The 22622-nt window shown below is 36.9% G+C and overlaps 1 protein-coding gene across 5 annotated transcripts in view; it reads right to left on the bottom strand.

The window, feature by feature from the left end:
• Positions 1–22622, bottom strand: part of NALCN (sodium leak channel, non-selective) — a 228007-nt gene that overhangs the window by 193419 nt on the left and 11966 nt on the right. For all 5 annotated transcript variants that reach the window (XM_030943111.1, XM_030943136.1, XM_030943144.1 and 2 more), the window contains exons 3-6: positions 21680–21862; positions 4316–4399; positions 2599–2738; positions 1646–1774 (exon numbers count right to left, since the gene is read on the bottom strand). In XM_030943111.1, coding sequence (XP_030798971.1) covers positions 1646–1774; positions 2599–2738; positions 4316–4399; positions 21680–21862 — 536 coding nt within the window. The remainder of the gene's footprint in view (positions 1–1645; positions 1775–2598; positions 2739–4315; positions 4400–21679; positions 21863–22622) is intronic.

Raw genomic sequence — 22622 nt, 5'->3', positions numbered from 1 at the left:
TTACAAAATTAAATTTCCATATGGCAAACATTACTATGTCACGTTTCATCTTTTTCTGCTGATTTCAAGGAAAAGTTATATTCAGTGACACAAGCAATTACATAATGCCAAATCTTTCCTGCATTGTGTATTCCACTAATTTTTTTAAATAACATTCCATAACTCACAGAATTGCAGACCTTCTCATTACTACAAGAAAATTTTTTACAAAGAATTTTTTCCCTATGTCTACAGGAAACTGTCAAAATATCTGTGCTAAAAAGATTTTCTCTTAAAAAAGAGAGGAACGATTAGAATGAAAGAACATATCTGCATGACGTATACAAAGATCAGCTCCATATTTTACTATATAATTGATTATATAATTAGGAAAATGTACCAAAGTAATTTTCTTTTTAATTTAACAAAATACCATATTTTGGTATTTGGTCTAGCATGTTCTCTAATGATTTTATAACCTTTTTTGTATCTGCCACTTCTAATTTTATACTTGATAGTTTTTAGGTTCTATTTTAGAAAAAGCTTTAACACAGAGTTTTGCAATCATCAGAAATTTTATTCAGCTCACTAGCAGATTAAGTGGTGTTTTGCTTTCTTACAATGCTTACTCTATTAATTTTATGTTCTGAAAAATTCAAAACAGGAATAAAAGGATCCAATTTTGACTAAAATAAAGGCCACAACTCCAGAGCCAACATCTCCCTATCCAAAGGAACAGGGACCAAACAAAGAAACAGATGCAACATGTTTCTCACAATGTAATGGTACTCAAGGACACAGTCAAACCCTCAATTCAACAGGACAGGTAAGCATATTATCTGTGATTTCGTGAGCCATCTCAGTGACTCAAGAGGCTACATTGTACTTTGAGATAATCCTGTGGTTAAGTACATGTTGAATCAAGAACATGATGTATACTCAATCACCAGCATAAAATATTTATCATCAGTATTTTGCAAAGGCTGGGGAAAAAAAGGGTCTTTGAATCTGAGCATCAGGTCACAGAGAATTATTACTTCAGAAAGGGCCTGAGATACTGGAAGAGGTTGCCCAGAGAGGTGGTGGATGCCCCATCCCTGGAAACATGTGAGGTCAGGTTGGACAGGAGCTCTGAGCAACCTGATCTAGTTGAAGGAGTCCTTGCTCATTGCAGGGAGGTTGGACTAGATGACTGTTAAAGGTCCCTTCCAGCCCAAACTATTCCATGATTCTATGATTCTAGGGCAGCTTTAGGTCTGGCCCCATAAAAAAAAGACATTCTAGGGAAAGACAGAAGAGTGCAAAAGCTGATGAATCATCAGTGACCCAGGTCAGCCACAAGTGGCAATGCTCTTCTTAAATAGCACTCTTAAAGAGCCCCTCCACTTTCCTGCTCTGTCACCTCCCTTTCCCACCCAACATACACAGTCACTCAGCTCCCTAAGTCAGACTGTAGCCAAATGTTACAAATTATGTCATCTCTGTCACAGTTAAAATTTGTATTTTTCATAATTCTTACTACGTTTGTTTCCTCAATTTGCCTTAGTGCATTGTGCTGGACTGCTTTTATTCTATTAAGTCCATTTTATATCTACTAATGTCAACTAAAATAAAACATAAGCAATGAAACAACAGGCCTACATCATGCCTGCACAGGTGAACTCACCCTGGCTGTGTGTCGTCAGTCACACAATGGTATGTAAAAGTTCCAAACATCTGCACACCCAGGATCCCATACAGGAGAAGAAAGAACAGAAGGAAAATTGAAACGCTCCATATTTGCTCTCCAGAACGCCTGGCAAAAAGATAAACAGGTCACTGAAAGTACAGGCAATGCGAAGCCTCATCTGAAAAGAATCTATAGAATAGAAAATATGCTCATGCAAAGAGAGCGGTATTTCATCCTGCAGAACATTTCTCCTTAAAACTGTTCTCTCACTCAGTGAACAAATAGAAAAGGGGGCTGTGATTTTTTTCTAAGTCCCTAGGTCAGGGTAATTAAACCAGGTGAAAACTGCAAAGGGTGGAAAAAACACCCAAATAAAATGTGTAAAATATGGTTTTTGTAAAGTAGTATTTAAAGACTCATACAGACAAGATATGGTAATAAAATAAGCTTGACACCGAATAAAGACCAAAAACTCTTCCACATTACCATGACATGGTTTTTGCCATTACATGCTGTACCAAGCACACTTACATATGTTTCTTTGCCTGTCTGTATGCACACCAATATAAGCACGCTAGTAACTGGAATGGTCAGGGCATATGCTCATGTAATGTTATTTACAAACATTACCCTACTAAGGGTATTCACTTTGACTATTAAATGGCCATATTCATGGAACAGAATTTACTGCCATTGGTTGAAAATTGCTGGCTACATTTATTAGCAAAAATACTTAAAAATTTATTTAAACATTTGAAATTTCTGATTGTTTTCTAAAAAACTTAATGATTCCTTAAATATAGAAAATAGCAAGAATTTTTTAGCCAGAACTAAAACTCAGGAGAAAACCGCCCATTAAGCATGAAGGGTCATTGATTGACTACACAGTCAGTCTTTTAAGTCAAAACTTAAATAAGCTCTGTTATTTTTCAGACAACAGCCTTACTTACTTCAAGATATTTGTTATCCTAGTTCTTGGCAGCTCAAAACGAAAATATATTCGGAATGCTCGAATCATAATGAGTGGTCGTGGAATCCGTAACATGCCCCAAGGTGACATTTGGTCAACTATTTCAGCTATTTCAAACACCTACAAAGAAAAGAATCAACAGTTTGTCTTGAAGACCCTGTCCTGCATCTGTGTTCACTTCCAGAGCTTTTAAAAGTATTAATACTATACATGCTTTTTATTTTAATTTTCAATTTTTGATTACTTTACAGTTTATTTCTACCACACTTATTAGAAAGAAAAGTATTTCTAAATACTTTAATTCACTTCTAAGTTACCCTAATGAAAATCACACAATATACTCTGCCCATGTTCATAATGTTTGAGTCTCAAACAACTCAAGAAGACTGTGCAAGCTCGTGCCAGCTGCCTGTTTCTGTGCCAGTCCTACTCCACACGTTTCCCCCAGCATTGTTGGAAGTATTAATATAGTTCCAATATGAAAATCAGTATCTGTTAACATTGTACAGCAGTAAGGGTTTTACTGTGATATAAAAGCAGATGTACACAGACTGCCTGTAAGTTGCAACATGTTTATAAATTCTCCATTTAATTCCGAGTGCATGACAAAGTTGTACATCATCTCCTAGACTCCACTTACAATAGAAATTTCAGCCAAGGCACAGGACAGGGAATCATTTCTTCAATACACTGACAGGTTATGCATTCAATAAAGAGTATTTAGCTGAATGATTGGGTGAAAATATCTTGTTTTAATCCTTGTCTCTCACTCTCAGACAGTAACTGCTTGATTTAATGTTTGCTCAAAGTACTAAGAAAATGGAGAGGGAACCTGGCAATGCATAAACTGGGTAATGTACAGTTCTTATCTGTAACAATCAACCTTCATTCTGCATGTGTACAAGATGTACCAAAGTCTCCCCTGTGTAAAAAGCAGAAAATTTACACAATGTGTGTTAAATTTGTCGGAGATTTTATAAGTGCCTAACAGCAATCACTACAGAACTTTTACAATCCTTATGTTATTGTAAGCTCAATGTCACAGTTTTCAATCTGTTCTTACCCAGAAAACCTGCTACAGTTAAGGACTGATTGATTTGCAGGACCAAATTTCCCCTATACCTTAAGGCTGCAATTTTTTTGAAGAAGTCCAAGTTCCTTGCTTTATAAAAAAATATCAAACTGCTTCCAAATGTTTTGGTTTTTTTTCCATTGTGCTTTAACACGAGTTTTGGAAAATGGTTTGTTAGGTATGAATGATACTGCATGAAACCACTCCACTCACTATATCATTACAACTACAGAATGGCAAACATCTACCACTAGAATAATTCTCCCTTTAGGTGCCCGAGCTAGTCACCATGGCACCCTACTAGACTCACTGGAAGGAAATGAGCACAACTGTCATGTGGAGTAAGAGAGAAATGTCTCTCTGAAGATCCTCTTTCTCCTTCTGACTGCACAGGGGTTATGTTAACAAACTTCAGATCAAACAAGAAAAAATAATCAAGATAAATTCTACTACTAATATACATATGCGGCAATGTGCAATTATGAATGTGTTGAATTCAGGATGGTTTTTTAAAACAATTTGATCCATGTACAAGTCTACTCCCACAATTCACATTTATTTGATTGTGCCATGTATTTTTCACAATTAAGGAACTAATCATTGTTAAAGGAAGTGAAATGATTACCTGTAAAACCAGTGACACCCAAAGACAAAAGACCATGAATCCATCAAACACACACCAACGATCCTTTACATAGGAGCTATCACCCTACAAGAAAGGAAAGCTAAGAGGTTAATTTTTGTTTATTGTCAGAATTTAAAAACATCATAAGTAAGAGCTCTTGGAAGAGCTCTTTAAAAGTGCACAGATCTTCCTGTGCATTTTTTAAAAGGCCACTTTTCAAAGACTCCAAAAGCCTAGTATCTGGATCAGAATATACTGGAAACATATATACACACTGTGTGGGTGAATAAATACTAACTTCATTCTTGCATGATATTTCTAAGTTTGTGTCAAAAAAACCTTACAAAAACTGCTGTAAATCAAAAATCACATAAAAAATGAACACTGGACTTACTTTTCCATTGTATTTTTCATTATAAAATATGGAAGATCAGGAAGATCAGTGTAAAATGCTGGCAATCTTGCATTGTGCTATTCAACTATTTCAGTACTGTTGAACAGCTTCAATTAAATCAGTATCATTTTACTTTCATTTCTTCATAAGTTTTCAATCATGTTCCATGCTCTGGAAAAGCCTTGCTATTTCAAAAACACTTGACAGTAACTGCTGTAACATCAGAACATGGTTTTGGTGACAGTCCAATCCAGAGATCACTCCTAAAAGGCATGGAGAATTCTGCATCCAACCTCAGTTTCCTTTATTCTGCCCTATTCTCAACCTCTGTTCCAGTCTGCACGTTTCAATATCCTCATGTTCCACACCATTCCTGACAACATGCAACACAGGCCCTCTACTGCAAACTATAAAAACACTTCTTTGTTGGGCTGCTAATGCCTGACACTTCACTTCAAACACTGAACTTAAAAATATTTACAATTATTAGATAGATTATGACTGAATGTTAGATAGCTTTGTGCACCTCGTGGAGCATAGAGGAAGTTGGGGAACAAATGCATGTAGAGAGATGAAGCTTGTTAAAAGGGAGACGAGACAAAAATAGACCTAAGGAAGATGGATATCCCATTCATGTAGAAACACATGCAGAGAAAATGACAGAGCATCTCAGGGCACAAAATCACACCTTTTTAAATAAAGTTTCCCACAGCAGATTTAATACAGCCTTCCCTGTCTTACACACTCTTTGGATCCTCTTAAGTGATCTTCCAGGTGTAAATGGCAATGTTTGACATCCACGTTTCACAGCTATAACTGGGGAAAAATTATTGTCATTTCTGAAGAATCTTGAGCCATTGCTGGACTCTGGCCTCATATGTGAGTCCTGGCTTTATAAACATTTTTCTTTATCTCAGTTATAGTCATTTCAATTTTTTTTTAAGTCTCAGCATTATCATTGATTCTAAAAGCACAGACAAGATGTTTTGTTTTAATCTAATATTTTCAGTGACATGCACTATCCTAAAAGTGATTTATTATTTCTTGCAGTAGGTGACAGCATGATATATTGTGTAAATAGAGACAAAATACATTTTAAAAATTTACTTCAGCTGCAAAAATTCTTCAGAATAGAAGTGAACTGTTAGGGAATCGGGAAAATACAGTAACTGATTTTCAAATCAGAAGCAGAGAACAGAGAACTTTGGCACTATTTTCAGACAAAGATTTTCTAACACATAAGGATGCTGAAGTTCTCAATTCAAGAACTATGAGGAGGAAGACTGCAAATCAGGGAAGCAACAAAACAGAAACTTTTGAATCGTAATTCTAGCCCATCATTCCTGAAGAAAGGAGACTTAGTTCCCCACATAAACTCTGAGCTAATCAGTAACTCTTCACTCAGGGCTCAGAGAACTCAGCTATTTAGCGGTTATGTTCAGTACCTGTGAAGCAGAAACATGTTATTTCTCCACAGAGATCAGCTACTCGCACTCTAAATCTCTTTCTCTGGAACAAATCTCCAATGAGATTTGCATCAACATGCTACTTGAGTCCTTCAATTGTGGCTCTGAACAAAAATGCTGATTGGTCTTTCTCTTGCTGAAGAACTCCTTGAAAATTACTTTTCTCCTCTTAAGCACCCTTTGTCTAAACAAAAAGTCTTCCCTGAGTTTTGCTGTGCAGATCTGAGCATGAACTTAGGCAGGAGTTCCTACATTCACCCTCCTCTGAATAACCCGCCAAGTTCTCCCTGAAAGCCAAATCTTTTTTTAGAAACTGCTTTTTCTCTCCACAATAGATGTGGTATGATTGAAGCAGCTTTGCTGTTTTCTCTTTACAAAGGAAGATGTCATGACCCTTTCCAGTCTTATCTGTTAGGCTGCTGCAGCAGCTCACTGCTCTCGCTGTCACACCCAGCCTGCTTCCATCACTACACCCTCCCAGTAAGGGCAGCTTTCAGCATCACCCACAGAAACTCAGCACACCTGAATTACATCTGGAGAAACTACTCCTTTTAGGGGAGCTCCTGGCTCTTTCCACTTTGATGTAGAGAGGCTTTGGCTAAGTCCTATTAATGTCATTTGCTGTTTGTCTGGCAGTGGATGTGGTGGGGAATCTTTAATGCTTTTATATTATGTATTGACAGGTGGATGTCAGTTGCTGTTTTAAGGCAGAACCACATTCTGCTTAATGCAAAAATCAGAATATAGGTGCTACTGCCATGAAAAATCTAATTCTGGCTAAACACAGGTTAGAACTTTTTATTAATAGCAATGAACAGTGAGTTTCATTCACATTTGAAAAACATCTTTAGGCTGAAATACCACACTCATGGTCAATGATAGTTCTTAGACTTGGAAAGGAATATAAATAAATTACATTTAAATACCTCTGGTGACATTGCACCTAAAATAGCTCAAGTATTGCAATGTGTCAACCCCACAACATTTTCCATTGTATCTGCTGAAATCTGAGAATTATTGATGAAGTTTCATTTAGCATTTTTTTTCTGAATGCACTATTCCAGAATATGAAGGATTAGTACTGTAGACAAGAAGCCTTGTACAGAGACTAATCAAAACCTCTTAAAGTCATTAAAGTTGCCGACTTCCTACTGCCCACAGTGGATAGTGGATTCTTGATGTGCACAGCAAGTCCTGAAAACTTCTCCAGCAACACAATTTACAGCCTATCTAGACAACAAAATTTGCCACTCCTCCAAAATAAAGCACTGCAAGGTGCCGGAAGATTCACTTTCCCAACTGTGCTGAGCACATTAAAGATAAAATGCCTATTGCCAATATTAGGTGCCCTGAACAATCATTATACAAGTTCATAGGGGAAAAAAAAATTAAGACCTAACACATTGAAAATGTGAGTCAGTACAAAATACAGACAGAACCACATACAGAACTAATAACACTTGGGGCAGTCACTCCATGAGAGCCATTACAGTTTAACTCATATGAGTAAGGAAGACTAGACAGACTGCAATTTTTTAATAAACACTTATTTCATTATCAACCTTGCTGAAAACAAAATCTCTATTAAATTAATCCCCAAACTGCATAAAGCAATCTGCTGGTCTGCTAATTTTCTGAAGTGATTTCAGTATCTCAGTGGTAAGGTAGACAGCTTAGCTAGATGATAACACAGACATCCCCAAGGTCATTTCTGCCCTGCTTGTCTCTTAACACCTCAGGAACACCTTGGGATGAATAGCAAGTCCCTGCAAATCAACAGCCTCCTCAGCCTCCTTGCTCGCCTTCAGGAATTTTTGTTTCCCTCTCATTCCTGACTACAAGCTGTTCTCTCAACCCTTCCCTCCTGTCTCTTTCCAGCTGACCCTGTCTGAAAGCCAAATAAAAGAAGTAATATGACTGAAAGCTAAAAAAAAGAAGTAATATGATATTTGCCCTGAATAATCAGATTTACCATCATTTGGAAATGAGTCCTGCAGTGCTGGATCTCTCATTAGAACCCTAGTCTCCCACTTCTCCTCACAGTCTGACAAACAGGATAGCTGAAAGAATGCAGAGAGACCAGCAAGCTCAGTAACTATTAGCTACTATGCCATTCGGTCATGATCACTGGATCCTGCATGTAGTGGTAGTGGTAAACAAAGCACAACATCAACTCTGGTACACTCTTCAGATCATCCTGTGGGCTACTTTGTAAAGCACTACAAACAAGCATTAAGGTGTAGAGGCTGACATTTATGGAGATTTTAGAAGCAACAAAAAAAGAACAGGATAAAATAGAAGGAATAGAGGGAATAAGAGTTTGAGAGTGGGTTTTTTTTTCCTCCAGATGCTGTGCTAATTATTACAGAAACAGCAAGCTAGAAGAGAGAGCACAGCTGAGTTAGGGAAACCAACCTTCCCTCCCCCACTCTCTGACTCCACAAAAACACTGCTGGGCACAGAGGTTTGAGTGGGACACAAAATTAAATCAGAGCTCAAGGGAGCACCTTGCCTAACCTCTCTCTCTCCTTGCATATGCAGATACATATGTACTCACAGAGGGTATGTATCTCCTACCTGGTCACAGACTATGCATACATTCCTTACATTTTTGGTTCAGCTTCAAACTTTTCCTATTTACTTAAAAACCTGTGTTTATAGCCTGCTTAGTAGCAGAACAATATGGACAATCCAGTCCAGCCCCCAACCTGACCAACACTTTCAATATTTTACTACACAGTAAAGACAATGAAGAAATATTGCCTAATCAAGAAGGAAAATTGCATCTGACTGTTCTCAATTCTCCTTTTCCATCTCTCAAAATAAAACTATATCACTAGTGTCCTCACGTGTCAAACAAAGGTTGGGAAAAAAGGGCAGGAAACAAAAGCAATTGTGAATTGCTTAGTTAGGACCATTTTAATAACTAAAGAAAAACTGAAATATTTTAAATGGGTGGTTCACCTCCAAGTTCGTCCTCTACAACAGTGATAGGATCACTTCAAAATAACCCAAAATATATTTACTTTAAAACTCTGTATTGGGGGGAAAAAAGAAACAATGTATGTATGTGGGAATGACACAACTTCTCATTTTCTGCATGTCTTCTTTATGATCAAGTATCTTCATTCAGAAAGAAGGAACTTATATAAAATATACTCACATAACAGCAACTGACTTGAAACAGCCAATGGAATCACAATTTCTGTGTAAAAATTAACTCTGAATGGCTACAAGTATAATATCATAACTTTATAATCACTGAACTAAACAAGTTCAATTTGTAACTGCTCATGCATTGTACTGAACTGCTCCACCATCAGATGTTTTAAGTAACACATTCCATAATACATAATTTATCTTTTTCCTAATAGATAATGTAATATTGAGAGTAATCTTATTTTCTATCCTAGAAAAAAATGAAAAAAATCATTAGATGCTACAGCACAAATCCCAAAATTACTCCATTTTTAATTAATGCAATGAAACACAGCTCTTGCTAGTCCTTTGGGTAAGAGAATGATGCCACACATGCTACAGACAAAAACATAGTTTCAATTGATTATTACAAAAAATCCTATTATCACTAAAGAACCACTACTTCATCCTTTGCAAACATTACAAAAATTGATTTTGAACTGAATTTGTTGAGATTTTCAGATTGTTTTAGGAAACACCAATAAAGATACAAGGCTAAAGAACTATTCACTAAAGAACAGTTTCAAACCTGTTTTTGAGGCAGACTGGATTATTTTTAATATATGTAATTAACTATACTAAATTTAGTATTTCATGTTTCATATCATGCTGGGTGGATATTAAACTAAAGTGTTCACATTTCATATGTTCTTCTTAACAGAAAAAAAAAACAAACAAAAAAAACTGTAAAGGAAGAAACAATTCTGGCTGTGAAGCAAAACTCAAGACTTTCAGATGGACAAACAAGGAACATTTTACTTGCTAATAATCCTGTAATAATCCCAGTGTTTTCTGTAAAAAAAAATGGGGTGGGGGAATTAGTAATAGTTAAAAACCAGTGTTTTACACCAAAACTGTTAAGTTAAACAAACAACCCTTACAAAACAAACAAAAAGAAGACCATGCAAACCCCCCCAAACCCAAACCCAAACCAGGGACAAGCATCAAAGTGTTACCCAATTCACTTCATCAAGTACTAAAGTATGGAAGTGAATAACTATTTCCACAATACAGTGGAAAGGAATGCCACAACAAACCACCTGTGTCACCCACAAAATTTTAGAGCACCTCAGTTCAACCCAGTGTCAAGTACTTTGGATTGTCCACTACTGAGAGCCTCCGGGCACACTCTTCATATCTAGCCCATAGAGAATAGATGCTAATGCCCAGCAGAAATATGGCTCCTAAACCCTTGAGGAAGGGAGTTTTGCTGCTGTATTGTATGGCTGCTCTCTTGATACACCACCTTATCACTGCAGCTGGGTGCCAACATGCCCTGCAGAGATTTTTTGGGTTACTGCACTGAAAGTCTGCATTTCATTTCCCTCTCCATCTGCTCATTAGCCATCTGTATTCAGTGCCCCAGGTATTGCCTTACTAGCTGATTTGGCTTCCCTGGACATCTCAAGGGTTCAGCAAATCTAAAAGTGGCTGATCAGGAGGATTAATAGGACTCCCCTACATGGTACAGCACTCACTGTTTCCAGGAAGTGCACAGAAAAAAAATCTCCATTGTGAGAGCAGTCAAACACCCTATCATGTTGCCCAGAGAAATGTCAGCATGTTTTTTGCTAGAAATATTTAAGACTCAATTTCACAGAACCCTGACTAATGAACTCTGAGCCCTTCTCTGAGCAAGAGATTCGTCCAGACCATCTCTTCAGGTTCCTTCCAACCCAGACTATTCCCTAGTTGTGGACATCTAAGCCAATCTCCTCCAAATGTCAGTTTTTTGGGGTTAACTCCAGTTCTACATCTAGTTCCACAAGCATGGACATCTGCTCATTCTTGGAAGTACTCTGCAGTCTCAGAGAGGTGATGTGAAATAAACACTTCTGTGCTTCATTCAGCAGTATTCTGCCCTCTCCTAGCTCCAGTGTTTATGGTGGAAGCAATAGGCAGATTGGGATCCAAATGTTTCAAGGTGAAAGCTTTTAATTTGCAGTATCAAATATTGCCTAGAGGCTGAACAGGAAGTTTTGATAGGCAAACAGTCTCATCTAACATGACAAAACTCTGATTTATGATTGACATTCAAAGCTTTAATTCAACAAAAAAAAAAACAAACACAATGATGAGGATTGGAATATATAAGAAGGAGGCACTTTCCAGAAAGAAGATTATATCATTTGGTAATTGGCACTATAAAATGCTGAAGAATACTTTTTTTTTACTACAGAGACCAGGAAAAGTTTATTGAAACAAAAATCCTAGTATAGCTGTAAGAAATCCATATTTATATTAATGGTGGAAAACACAATACCGTGAAATCCAATTTTACATTTGGCTTACTCCCTTAAAAATCCTGCACAAATTTCATCATTTTCATGAAAATACAGCTGCACAGAAATGCTCTTATTCCTTTCAACCGGGATTTGGATGGCATTAAGATTTGTTTATCTTCATGTCTTTCTTGATCCTCTCAAATTAAGAGAGAAGACAACATGGGAGAAAAATAAAATAAAATAGAATTTTTTTAGTTATAGCAGACATTCTTGAAAATGCAAATTTCAATGCAGAAAGGCACATTAGGAATTAATTTCTCTCTCTTGCTACCTGAAAACATGTTATCCAGTATGTTGGTTTCACTTCTTTCCCAATATATGTATCATTTTACTTTGACATGAAGTAATGCATTTAAAATATCCCTCAATAAAGCTGTTTTCATGAACAATAACAAGAAAGTAATCCTTGAAAGTGCTATTGGAGATGGAAAAAATAACATTACCAAAAAGTAAAGTTTCGTTCATCTAATTGGTCTGTATATTTCTAGCTACATTATGAAATTCAGTAAAATTCAGATATTCTTAGTAACTTTTAGGTTAAATTTTGATCATCAATGGTAAGTCACTAAGTATTTTATAATATGGACACATAATTCAATCCATGCCCTGGAATAATTTCTCACAAAAAACTTCCATGACCCCTTGACCAGTTAGAATAAATACCATTTTTATTTTAGAAATACTGCTTATGTACTTTCACCAAGTAATTTAAATGCATTTGATTTTCTAATGTGTTAATGCAAAAATGGTGCAAAAAGCCCTACTGTGTAATATGAGTCATTACTTTCCTGTAATAAACACTCCAATAAACCAGACACAAGTAACCATAGAAACAGGTGCGTATATTCCAGTGCCACGGTCTCTAACCTTCCCTGGCCCACAGGCAGTAACACTCAACTAGCAGCATGCTTCAGGCAACTTCCAATTTCTTTTCCTCATGATAATCAGTTTTAATTTCTTTAATTTCCTGTGACTGGAAACAGCAGCAGAGTATTTTATGAGCAACACAATCCCAGTAGCCCGGGAACAGATGTCCTTACGACGGTTGTAGACACTTAGCAACGCAGCAACAAACACAGGAAAAAGGTGAGACAGAAGAATCAACTTTTGTAGGCTCTCATATTCAAATAATGGATATTAATACTTGTTATATGAAACAATATTTAAAACTAACAATCACAGCTCCAACACTAAAATATTCCAGTATTAAGTTTTAAAACAATTTTAAATAACCTATTATTTGCCAACACAGGATAACATGGGACCTGCACTACACATCTAGATTTCCAACAACATTATAGACAGTACAAAATTCCATTTTTTAATATACATACATATATGTGTGTATTTTAATATACATCTGTTTTTGAAAATAATTTGTAACAAGGATAAGTAGTTTTCATCTTATAATCGCAAAGCATAGGATAAAACAGAAACTCAAATCTTATGACAAATGGTCTTTTTTGTGTTTGCTCTGTGAGCTTTTTATGACCCCAGGTAAGTAGTTTTCTCATTCTATTTTTTCCCCTATACTCGTTTAGTCAAAGCATCCCAAGATTTTCTTATCCTTGCCACTGATTCCACTGGTTATGTCCCTACCCTCAAGGTCAAGGTTCTCACTTTTGTTTGTGATTTGCACATCCTGAGACGGAGCTTTCAGCAGAGATATCATAAGCACATCAGACCACATTATTGCTGGATGACAGGAGCCACATATTCTGTTTTACTATCCAACCCTTAAAAAGAACACAACTTCCTTATCCTTAACTCATTTATAAACTATGGGTATACAGCATTTCTAAAGTCATGGAGTAAAATTATTTCAAAATTTCAATCTTCTATTTACAGTCTGTAATGCAACAGAAACACCCTTGACAAAGTTAGCAAAAGCTGGTAAGCCAGTTGACAGTGTTTTACCATAATCCTATTAATATTTCCATCACTTATCAGAAAGATTAAACTAATTCTGTAATTTCTCCATTCTTGTTAGATAAAAATGGCATGTTAATTAAAACTACTGAAAAGAACGCAAAACAGAAACTTGTCATAAAGTGCAGTAAACATCAGATCTGTAACAGACAACTCCAGACAAACTTATGAATTAGGATGATTATGGAGGAAATCAATTTAAGCATAAATGAGTTAATGCCATAAATGTGAAAAAATAATTTAGCATCACATTGTGTGTATATTTTCTGTAGTCCCCACCTTTCCACTGACAATAAATATGAATTAGAGAAATTGCTGACTGGGAGATACCTACAGGTGAGGTGTTAGCCTGTGTGCTTTAAGCTTCCCTTTCTATCAATGGGAAAAAACCTCAGATAAATTATCCTCTGAAAGAGCCTACTTTAGACACAAACAGCTAATTTCAGACCACTGCAGTCCCTCAAGTTAGTGCTGATTAATATTATTTTTCTTTTACTATTTTAAGTCAAAAAATCTACTTTTTGCAAGCTCCATCCTCAATTCTCTCCTCTTGAGCAGACAGACAGCAACTACAGCAACCAAAGCACCTATGAGAAAAACAATGAAGAAATGATGAGGAAAATGTTCTCTCTGAATTGGACAAATGCTGCCTGGAAAAACCCAACATGCTGGAAGCCACTGATTTCAGTTAAACAAGTATTTTGTTGGTTTTAGTACTAGATAGAAGCAAGGTAAAGCGCTCCCATCTATTTGAGACTGTTTTGGTAGCAGAAGAAGCTTAGTTACAGTTCCTGTCTGAATTCATCAAGAATGCAGAAAGCTAATGGTGTAACCATTCACTTCTGCCCCTTGCAGGAGTTCTGCAGTCAGTGAAGAGCACACAGTGCTACTGAAACGAGACTCTGACAAATCCACTCACAACTACTTCAGTTAGTACAAAAGTTTTGCTGTAAATGTAATTGATTTAACAATGGGGAAAATGTTAAGGACCCATTACTTAAGACTTTTTGCAATCCTATTTGTTAGCTGACATGTGTCACAACTGCACAGTAAAAAATAGGATATTTCTATTAAATTCAGTGCAGTGCTTGTGTTGTATAAAAAAACATTCTCATTTTCAGCACTGATTGTCAAAGAGGCTTTTTTAACAGATGGGAGAAAGAACTCTTGTTTTTTTTTTTTTAGCCATGTAACTCTCTTAATGGAGGATAGGAAAAACCATGCCTTCTTTGCACAACATGATTTCAGTGTAGGTTCTCTCATACCATCCTGACAGTGATTAGAAGCTGCAAGAGGGATGCAGTCTAATGAAGAAAATTTCATATACCCTAACAGCGTCTATGGAATGAAACTATATGCACTCATCTTTCATTCCCTAAGGGTTGAATTATCATCTGAGACAAGTGTTACTTTGTTCCTTTTTGTTAGAGTCTTTGGCACATTTTCCTCTTTGGTTATTTTATTATACATAATGCCACCAGTGCAACTGTGTCTAATATAAGCAATTTACCTGGAATATTTCTCCCCATACACAAACTGAAAATAAATACTTCTAATAAATGTAAAAGATACCTTTAAAGTAAGGTATCCTTACCTTGGTCATACCCATGTGAGATGACCTTCAGAAGATGCATTACTAGAAAATAATGAAGGTAATTTTTTCCTTCTACTGATTAAAAGAAATAAAGACCTTCTGTCACAGGTTAGGATGCCCTATTCCTTTGAGAAGTCTGATGCTCATCTAACAACACATCTGTTTTAGGCTTGAGAGTTATCCTTTATTTCTTCAATTCCACCCCAGCTCCTTTTTCAAGGGAGGTATAATTTATGAAAATTTCCTTGAATCAGAAAACAGACTGTATGTCAAGCACATACAGTCATGCTCTGAAATGACAAAGGAGTGGGCACATCAATGTGAACTTTGATTCTGAGGGACCATAAGACTTGTCAGTTAAGTTCCAGGTTGACTCATGAACTATTTTGACAGACCCAAAGAGTAATTCCTTCATGGAGCTCTCAGAAGCCTGCCAGTCAATCACTAAGTCATGCAGTAGACATAAACTGCATGTAATTTGGAAAGTACTTTAAATTTTATTGATGATAAAATGAAGGAGATTGATCTGCTTTCATTTGACAGTCAATACTTTCTTAATGCAGCTGATTCTTGCAAAGCTCTTTCTGACCAAGGCGCATGAAACATGACAGGAATCAGAAACAAAGAGTCACTGAACCCTGTTTACATTCTGGGAACTAAAGAGCATGAGAATAAATCCAGGATCAATTGAAGGAAATGGAATTCTGAACTGAAAAGATCATGAAAATACCAATGTCAAATTTAATTCAGTAAGATTTAAATATGCATTTGCAACTATGCAACTATCTTTAACTATTAAATTTTTATTACATTTACTATCCCAAGTCATCATTCTTCAATAAAGAATTTTTTAAATTCAATATAGATTATTGTTTAGAATGCAAGCATAAGAATATGTCCTAAGAAACAAACTGACTTGCTCTAATTCTGTCTCCGTCTTGCATAAAACTTCACAAACAAACCACTGCAAATTCTTACTGCTTGTACTTAACAATGAAGACAAACATTAGGCAGACTGTCCTAGAACATTGTTTTCAATGATATTTCAACCAGTAAGAAATTACAGCCTGAATTTAATTTTTCAGATACAAGTTTCAAAGTAAAGACAGATGTATTAATAGCATTAGTTCACTTGTTCATGACATGTGTCAGTAGCTGCACAGGCAGCCCAAAGTTTCGACAGATTTTACAAGCACAGCAACAATAACCCAAAGAAAACATGAGTGATAAAAGACACAATACCACTGAAAGATTTTACTTTAACTTTTCTGGGATAAGAAAACTTTTGAAGGGAGGCATTGGTTTCTTTTGTCACTTAGTTAACACATGGAAAAGGGAAACTTTCTACACTCAAAAGGCTAGCAGTTTCAGAAACTACTTTTCTTTTCTAAAATGCCCTAGAAACCAAAGGAAGTGTGTTTTTCATTTGTCCTCAGAGGGTGCTAATTAGACATTTTCAAAATCTTCCTAGCTCAGCTATACTTACATTGTTATTAATTGGGACTTAAGTGGATGGTGCCTAGCTTCTCCATAAGTTAGGTTTCTTGCTGGACTATAATTTTGCATTAATCATGGTTCAAAGGTTTTTTTAGCATTTCAATTCCTCAAGCATTTATGGTAATACTGATTCACTGTAAAGTTCAGTACAATCATATTGCAATGCATTCATTGATACTACACTCACTAAAATACTTGAATTCATATAAATTAGAACATTGCAGTAAAAAGTTGCCTTATATAAAGATGTTTCATATACAAACATCTTTAATAAATGCTAATAGGTTTCTAAACAGTGCCTTATTTACTTCATTTGCACTATCTTTGGCAGTGCATGGATCAATATGCTCTTGGCAAAATTATAATATTAAACTAGTATTTTCCCTAGAAACAATAATCCAAAGAATAAATCAAATAATTCACTAAAAAATATTATTCATTGGACAGCATTGAAAGAAAAATTGAAAATTTTGATTAAACATTACCAGAAATATTTTTTGCATAAGGTTGGTCAAGTATTGGAATTGGCTGTTTAAAGAGCTTGTGGAATTCTCATCCTTGGAGGAGTCTGAGATTCATCTGGACAACCCAAGCCAAGGGCAACATTATCTAACTGGACCTGCTTTGGGCAGCAGGTCAGACCACATGACCTCTGGAGGTCCCTTACATCTAAATTGTTCTTAGGCAATTCCCCAAATGGCGCCAAAGAAGGCACTTAATTTCAGTGTAATCATATCCACTGATGAATGCTACAAGACATTAAGTTTAAGTTTTATTTATTGTTAAAATAACAATAAATGCAGCCATTTTCTACTTAAACTCTCTTTGCGTAACAGTGGTTATATCTAATCTATTTTACTGTACTTTTATCTAATAAATGAAGAGAAAAATGTCAGTGCACAAAAGAAATTATCTGTGTTGTTATCAATACATTTATAACATGAATTGAGGCAATGGGAGCAACTCCAGACAGCTATCAATTCCGTGTGCCCAGACTCATCAGACATGCTTCAAAGACAAGCTCATCATACAACAATCAGAGACCAGTTCCTCCTGTGCAGAGCAACTAAGGACTCTAGGTCTGTCTAGCTCAGAGAACAGGAGGCTGAGGGGTAACCTCATTGCTCTCTACAGCTTCCTGAAGGGGGAAAGTGGAGAATGAGGTGCTGATTTCTCTGGTACCTTGTGACAGGATGCATGGAAATGGTTCAAAGCTGTGTCACGGAAGGTTCAGACTGGTAATTAGGAAGCATTTCATAAAGAGGGTGGTTAAACACTGGAACAGACTTCCTAGAGAGATGGTTGATGCCCAAACCCTGTGCTTAAGAGGTATTTGGACAGTGTACTTAGCAAAATACTTTAAGTTTTGATCAGCCCTGAATTGGTCAGGCAGTAGAACTAGATTATGATTGTGAGTTCCCTTCCAATGGTCCCTTCAAATTATTCTAGTCTAGTGTAGTCTAGTCTATCACAGAATCACAGAATAAGCTGAGTTGGAAGGGAACCATAATGATCACTGAGTCCAATTCCCAGCCCTGTCACACCATGTGCCTGAGAACACTGTCCACATTCCTCTTGAACTCTGTCAGGCTGGTGCTGGTGACCACTTCCCTGGGGAGCCTGTTCCAGTGCCCAAACACCCTCTGGGTGGTAATATCCAACCTAAGCCACCCCTGACACAACTTCAGGCCATTCCCTCTGTCACTGGTTACTGGTTACCAGAGAGAAGACATTTGTGTCTGCCCCTTCTCTTCCTTTCATGAAGAAGTTGTAGACGGCAGTGAGGTCTCCCCTCTGTCTCCTCTCCTCCAGGCTGAACAGACCAAGTACCCTCAGCCACTCCTCATAAGTCCGCCCCTCAAGGCCCTTCATCATCTTTGTTGCACTCCTTTGGACACTCTGATAGTTTAATATCTTTCTTATAATGTAGCACTCAAAACTGCTGACTCATATTCAGCTTTCTGTAGACCAGGACACCCAGGTCTCTTTCCACGGCACTGCCTTCCAGCATCTCATTCCCAGTCTGTACTGTACATCCAGGATTGGCCCATCCCAGGTGCAGAATCCAGCACTTTACCTTGCTGAGCTTCATATGGGTTGTGATTGCACAGCCCCTGATTTAGTTGAGGCCTCTCTGCAGGCCCTCCCTCCCCTCAAGGGAGACATCAGCTCCTCCCACTTTTGTAGTGTCTGTGAACTTGCTCAGTATCTCTTCCAGTCTCGTGTCCAACTCATTAATGAAAGACGTTGAAGACCACAGAGCTGAGGAACCCTGTGGAACCCCACTAGTCACAGGTCACCTGTCTGATGTCACCCCATTCACTGTAACCCTGTGTGCCCAACTAATGAGCCAGATGCTCACCCATCACATGCTCTGTTTGTCCAGTTGTGTGCTGGACATTTTGTCTACAGGAATCCTGTGAGAGACAGGATTTACTGAAATCCAAAAAGATTACATCCACTGGCTTCCCTTGATCAGCTAGGTAGGTTACATTCTCATAAAAGGAAATCAGATTTGATAAGCAGGACTTTCCCCTCACTAAGCTGTGATCACATTGTCTTTCAGGTGTTTTTCAATACCTCCCAGAAAAATCTTCTCCATAACTTTACCAGACACTCAAGTAAGCCTGAAAGGCATGTAGTTTCTGGGATGCTCCTTCTTGCCCTTGCTGAAAATCAGGACAACATTTGCCAGCTTCCAGTCAGCTGGGACATCTCCAGATTCCCAAGACCACTCAAAAATCATCATGAGAGGTTTTTTGGTGACATCATCAGCTCTTTGAGGATTCTTTGCTATATCCATCAGGCTTCATAGATTTGTAGAGATCCAGCTGGAGCAACAGATCCTGAACATTTTCAGGGACAACTGGGAGATGATCATTCTGATAGTCATGGTCTCCACTTCAGAGGCTGAGATGCCCTTGGTCTATCATCCATGTTGAACACAGAGGCAAAGAGTGTGTTAAACACCTCTGCCTTGCCCATGTCCCTGTTTGTGAGGTGACCATTCTCATCCTGTTAAAGGCTGATGTTATCCTACACTTCCTATTGCTATTAATATACTTGAAAAAACTCTTTTTATTGTCTCTCACAGTTCTGGCAGGTTTAACTCCAGCTGATCTTTGGCACATTAATTTTCTCCCAACAGTGACAAGCAGTGTCTTCACATCTTCCCATGTCACCTGACCTTGCTTCCACTGGTCATACATCTTTCTTTTTTTTTTTGCTTTATTTCCAAGAGATTACTTTGTTCAGCCAAGTCTGCTTGACTTCTGACATTTGGGAATTGCCTGGTCCTGTTTCATAAGGACATGATGTTTAAAAAGTGACCAGAACTGATGGACCCCAGCACCTGCAAAAAAACATTTTCCCTGGGGACCTCACTTACTAATTCCCTGAACAGCCTAAAGTCTGCTCTTCTCATGTCCAGAGATGAGGTTTTGCTGTTGTTTTTCCTTTTGTCAACGGAGATTTTAAACTCTTGCCAAGACAGCTGCTGATCTCTATTTCATTCATCAGATCAATTCTGTTGACAAGCAGTAGATCAAGAAGAGCATCCTTTTGAGTCAGCTCTCTTAGGACCTGTTCCATAAAGCTGTCATCCAGGTTTTTTAAGAAGGTTGTACGAGCTATGTGATGCTCCCAGGTAATTCCTGGCAAGTTCAAGTCCCCAATAAGGACAATAGCAATCCTTAATATTCTTTTCTCAAAAACCCACAAATTCAAACAACCCAGTAAAGACAACAGGCTATGCAGCATAGCATCTTTCATAGACTCTAGGTGTTCACTGTGAGTGAAATTGGTATTTGCATATTCAAAAGATCAGAAATCAAGCCTTGTACAAAAGTCACACTGTTGGCCACCCCTCTCTCTGCATTAATACCTACATTTCCTTTTTTCTGCAAAGGCTGTTCTGGTTGTAATAATAACTTTTTATTCCCACTGTTCAAATGTTCACGATGGTCACTAATTCCCTAAACATAATACTGTGTCCATGTCTTCACTTTCTTCATGGACATCTCTGAACAAAAGAGCTCAGGCAGCAGCAAGAAACAGCGCTTCACAAAGGATTACACTGGCTTCACACAACCCATGATGACTTTCTCAGAATCATCTTATTTCAGTAACTTTCTAAATATTAATATTGACAATTAACTTTTACTATTAATATTCATTAAGTGTGATGATACAATAGCTCAGTTTTTCTGATTTTGCTATCTGCAAACTCAGAAAAAATTAAGATCTTAAGTACGGGTATCTCTGGAGTCACCAGACATTTAAGGAGTTGAAGGCAAGGATAACATAACACACATTATCTATTATGTGCAATAGTGCCATAATTGCATTGTCAGTAAGGTATGCAAGTGGATTTTATACATGAAAGCCGAATTTGTATCTTTTTGCAGAAGACTAGAAACAATCAGTAAAATAATGGTACCAAATAATGATTATTAAAATATTCTGCAATTTTGCAGCCTCCAATCCACTTACACAAATTAGCCCAGCAACAGCAGCAGTCATATGATAAGAGAAGTATTTTGTTTACCAACATGGACTATATCAAGGTAAAAAATTCAAACCAAGATCACAGTAAAACTCCTGTTCTTATTTAGGTAAACATACAACAACACATTCAGCCACATGAAACGAAAATCAAAATTCTAAGTCCATATATGGACCAAGAGACATTGGTCTCAAAATATTCTTGCTAATGTGTATGTAGCTTATTTTTCCTTTAATTCTTTCTACTAATAAAATGAAACTATCTGTTTTCTTAATAGGAAACCTTTACTATGAATGCTTGCATTACATTTTGAGGGGATTAAATACGCAGTAAAGCTACATCTTTATCCATCTTTTCAGTTTATACACCATGGTGTTGCCTGCAGTTAAAAACAATCATAACAAGAAGAGCTGGCAAGTTAAAAAACAAATACCAAATGTCATTAGCATACATTCAGATCACTGGAAGCACACAGAGAATACTGTTTAAATGCTTACCTTAACTATCCCACGGATATGCATTTTTGCTATCATCTCTGCAGTGTAAAGAAACATCAACAGAGTATCAAGAGCAAATGTCACATACTGGAGAGGCGGATAATGCTCGAAGGTTTTTGGAGTGTTCATACACACAGAAATAACACTGATGATGGCACAAATTCGTAGTAAAGAGTGCACCCACTGAAGAAAAAAATAAAAACAAACAAAACTCAAACAGGAGATATTACAAGATTGCTTTGATGTTCAAAAAACCCTCAAATATTTAGTTTCCATATCTTATCCTGGAAGTCTTTTGTAAACCCACGTCTGTGTCCTTTAACATCACAATCCATATATAAAAAGTCTTCAACCAAAAATAAGCACTCCTAAATTACTTATACATATATAGACATGCATATACTTTTATTAGTTAGTTAGTGAGGTTGTGTAAGTCAGAAAACATGGATTAAGAGCCAAGAAACTGAGAATAAGAATTCTATCATTTCTACTTTGAGGCACTTGTAATTCAATTTCTTTTCAAATGACAACCCATCAAGTTTATGGGTAGACAATAGGTAGAATTAGTTGAAGTTGGGAGGATGGATTAAATAAAATATTGGTGGAAAATTTCAGTTCAACACTTAAGAAGAAATTATTTTTAAATCTGTTCACAACTCAGAAAAAAATAAATGGGAGTCACAGGACTCAAAGCATCCTTCTGATTATGAAAATAATGAATATAAAAAGAATAAATACAAAAGAGACTATGTCACAGACAGCTACTTCTTTCAGGATTCACTTTTGTTCCAATCACGTTTTGTTGGTATAGGAGAACAGTTCATTTCTATTACTAATTAGGACAGTCCCACTCCTCATTGCCAGTCAGAGAAGGACAAGTAACTAAAAAGCGGAACGTATCAATATGGAGGTTTAGGGTTGGATTTTTTCCTTTTAAATCAAA

The sequence above is a fragment of the Camarhynchus parvulus genome, chromosome 1, assembly GCF_901933205.1.
Source record: "Camarhynchus parvulus chromosome 1, STF_HiC, whole genome shotgun sequence".
NCBI lineage: Eukaryota > Metazoa > Chordata > Aves > Passeriformes > Thraupidae > Camarhynchus > Camarhynchus parvulus.
The sequence above is the reverse complement of the archived record's forward strand: the minus strand, read 5'-3'. Positions and strand labels throughout refer to the sequence as shown.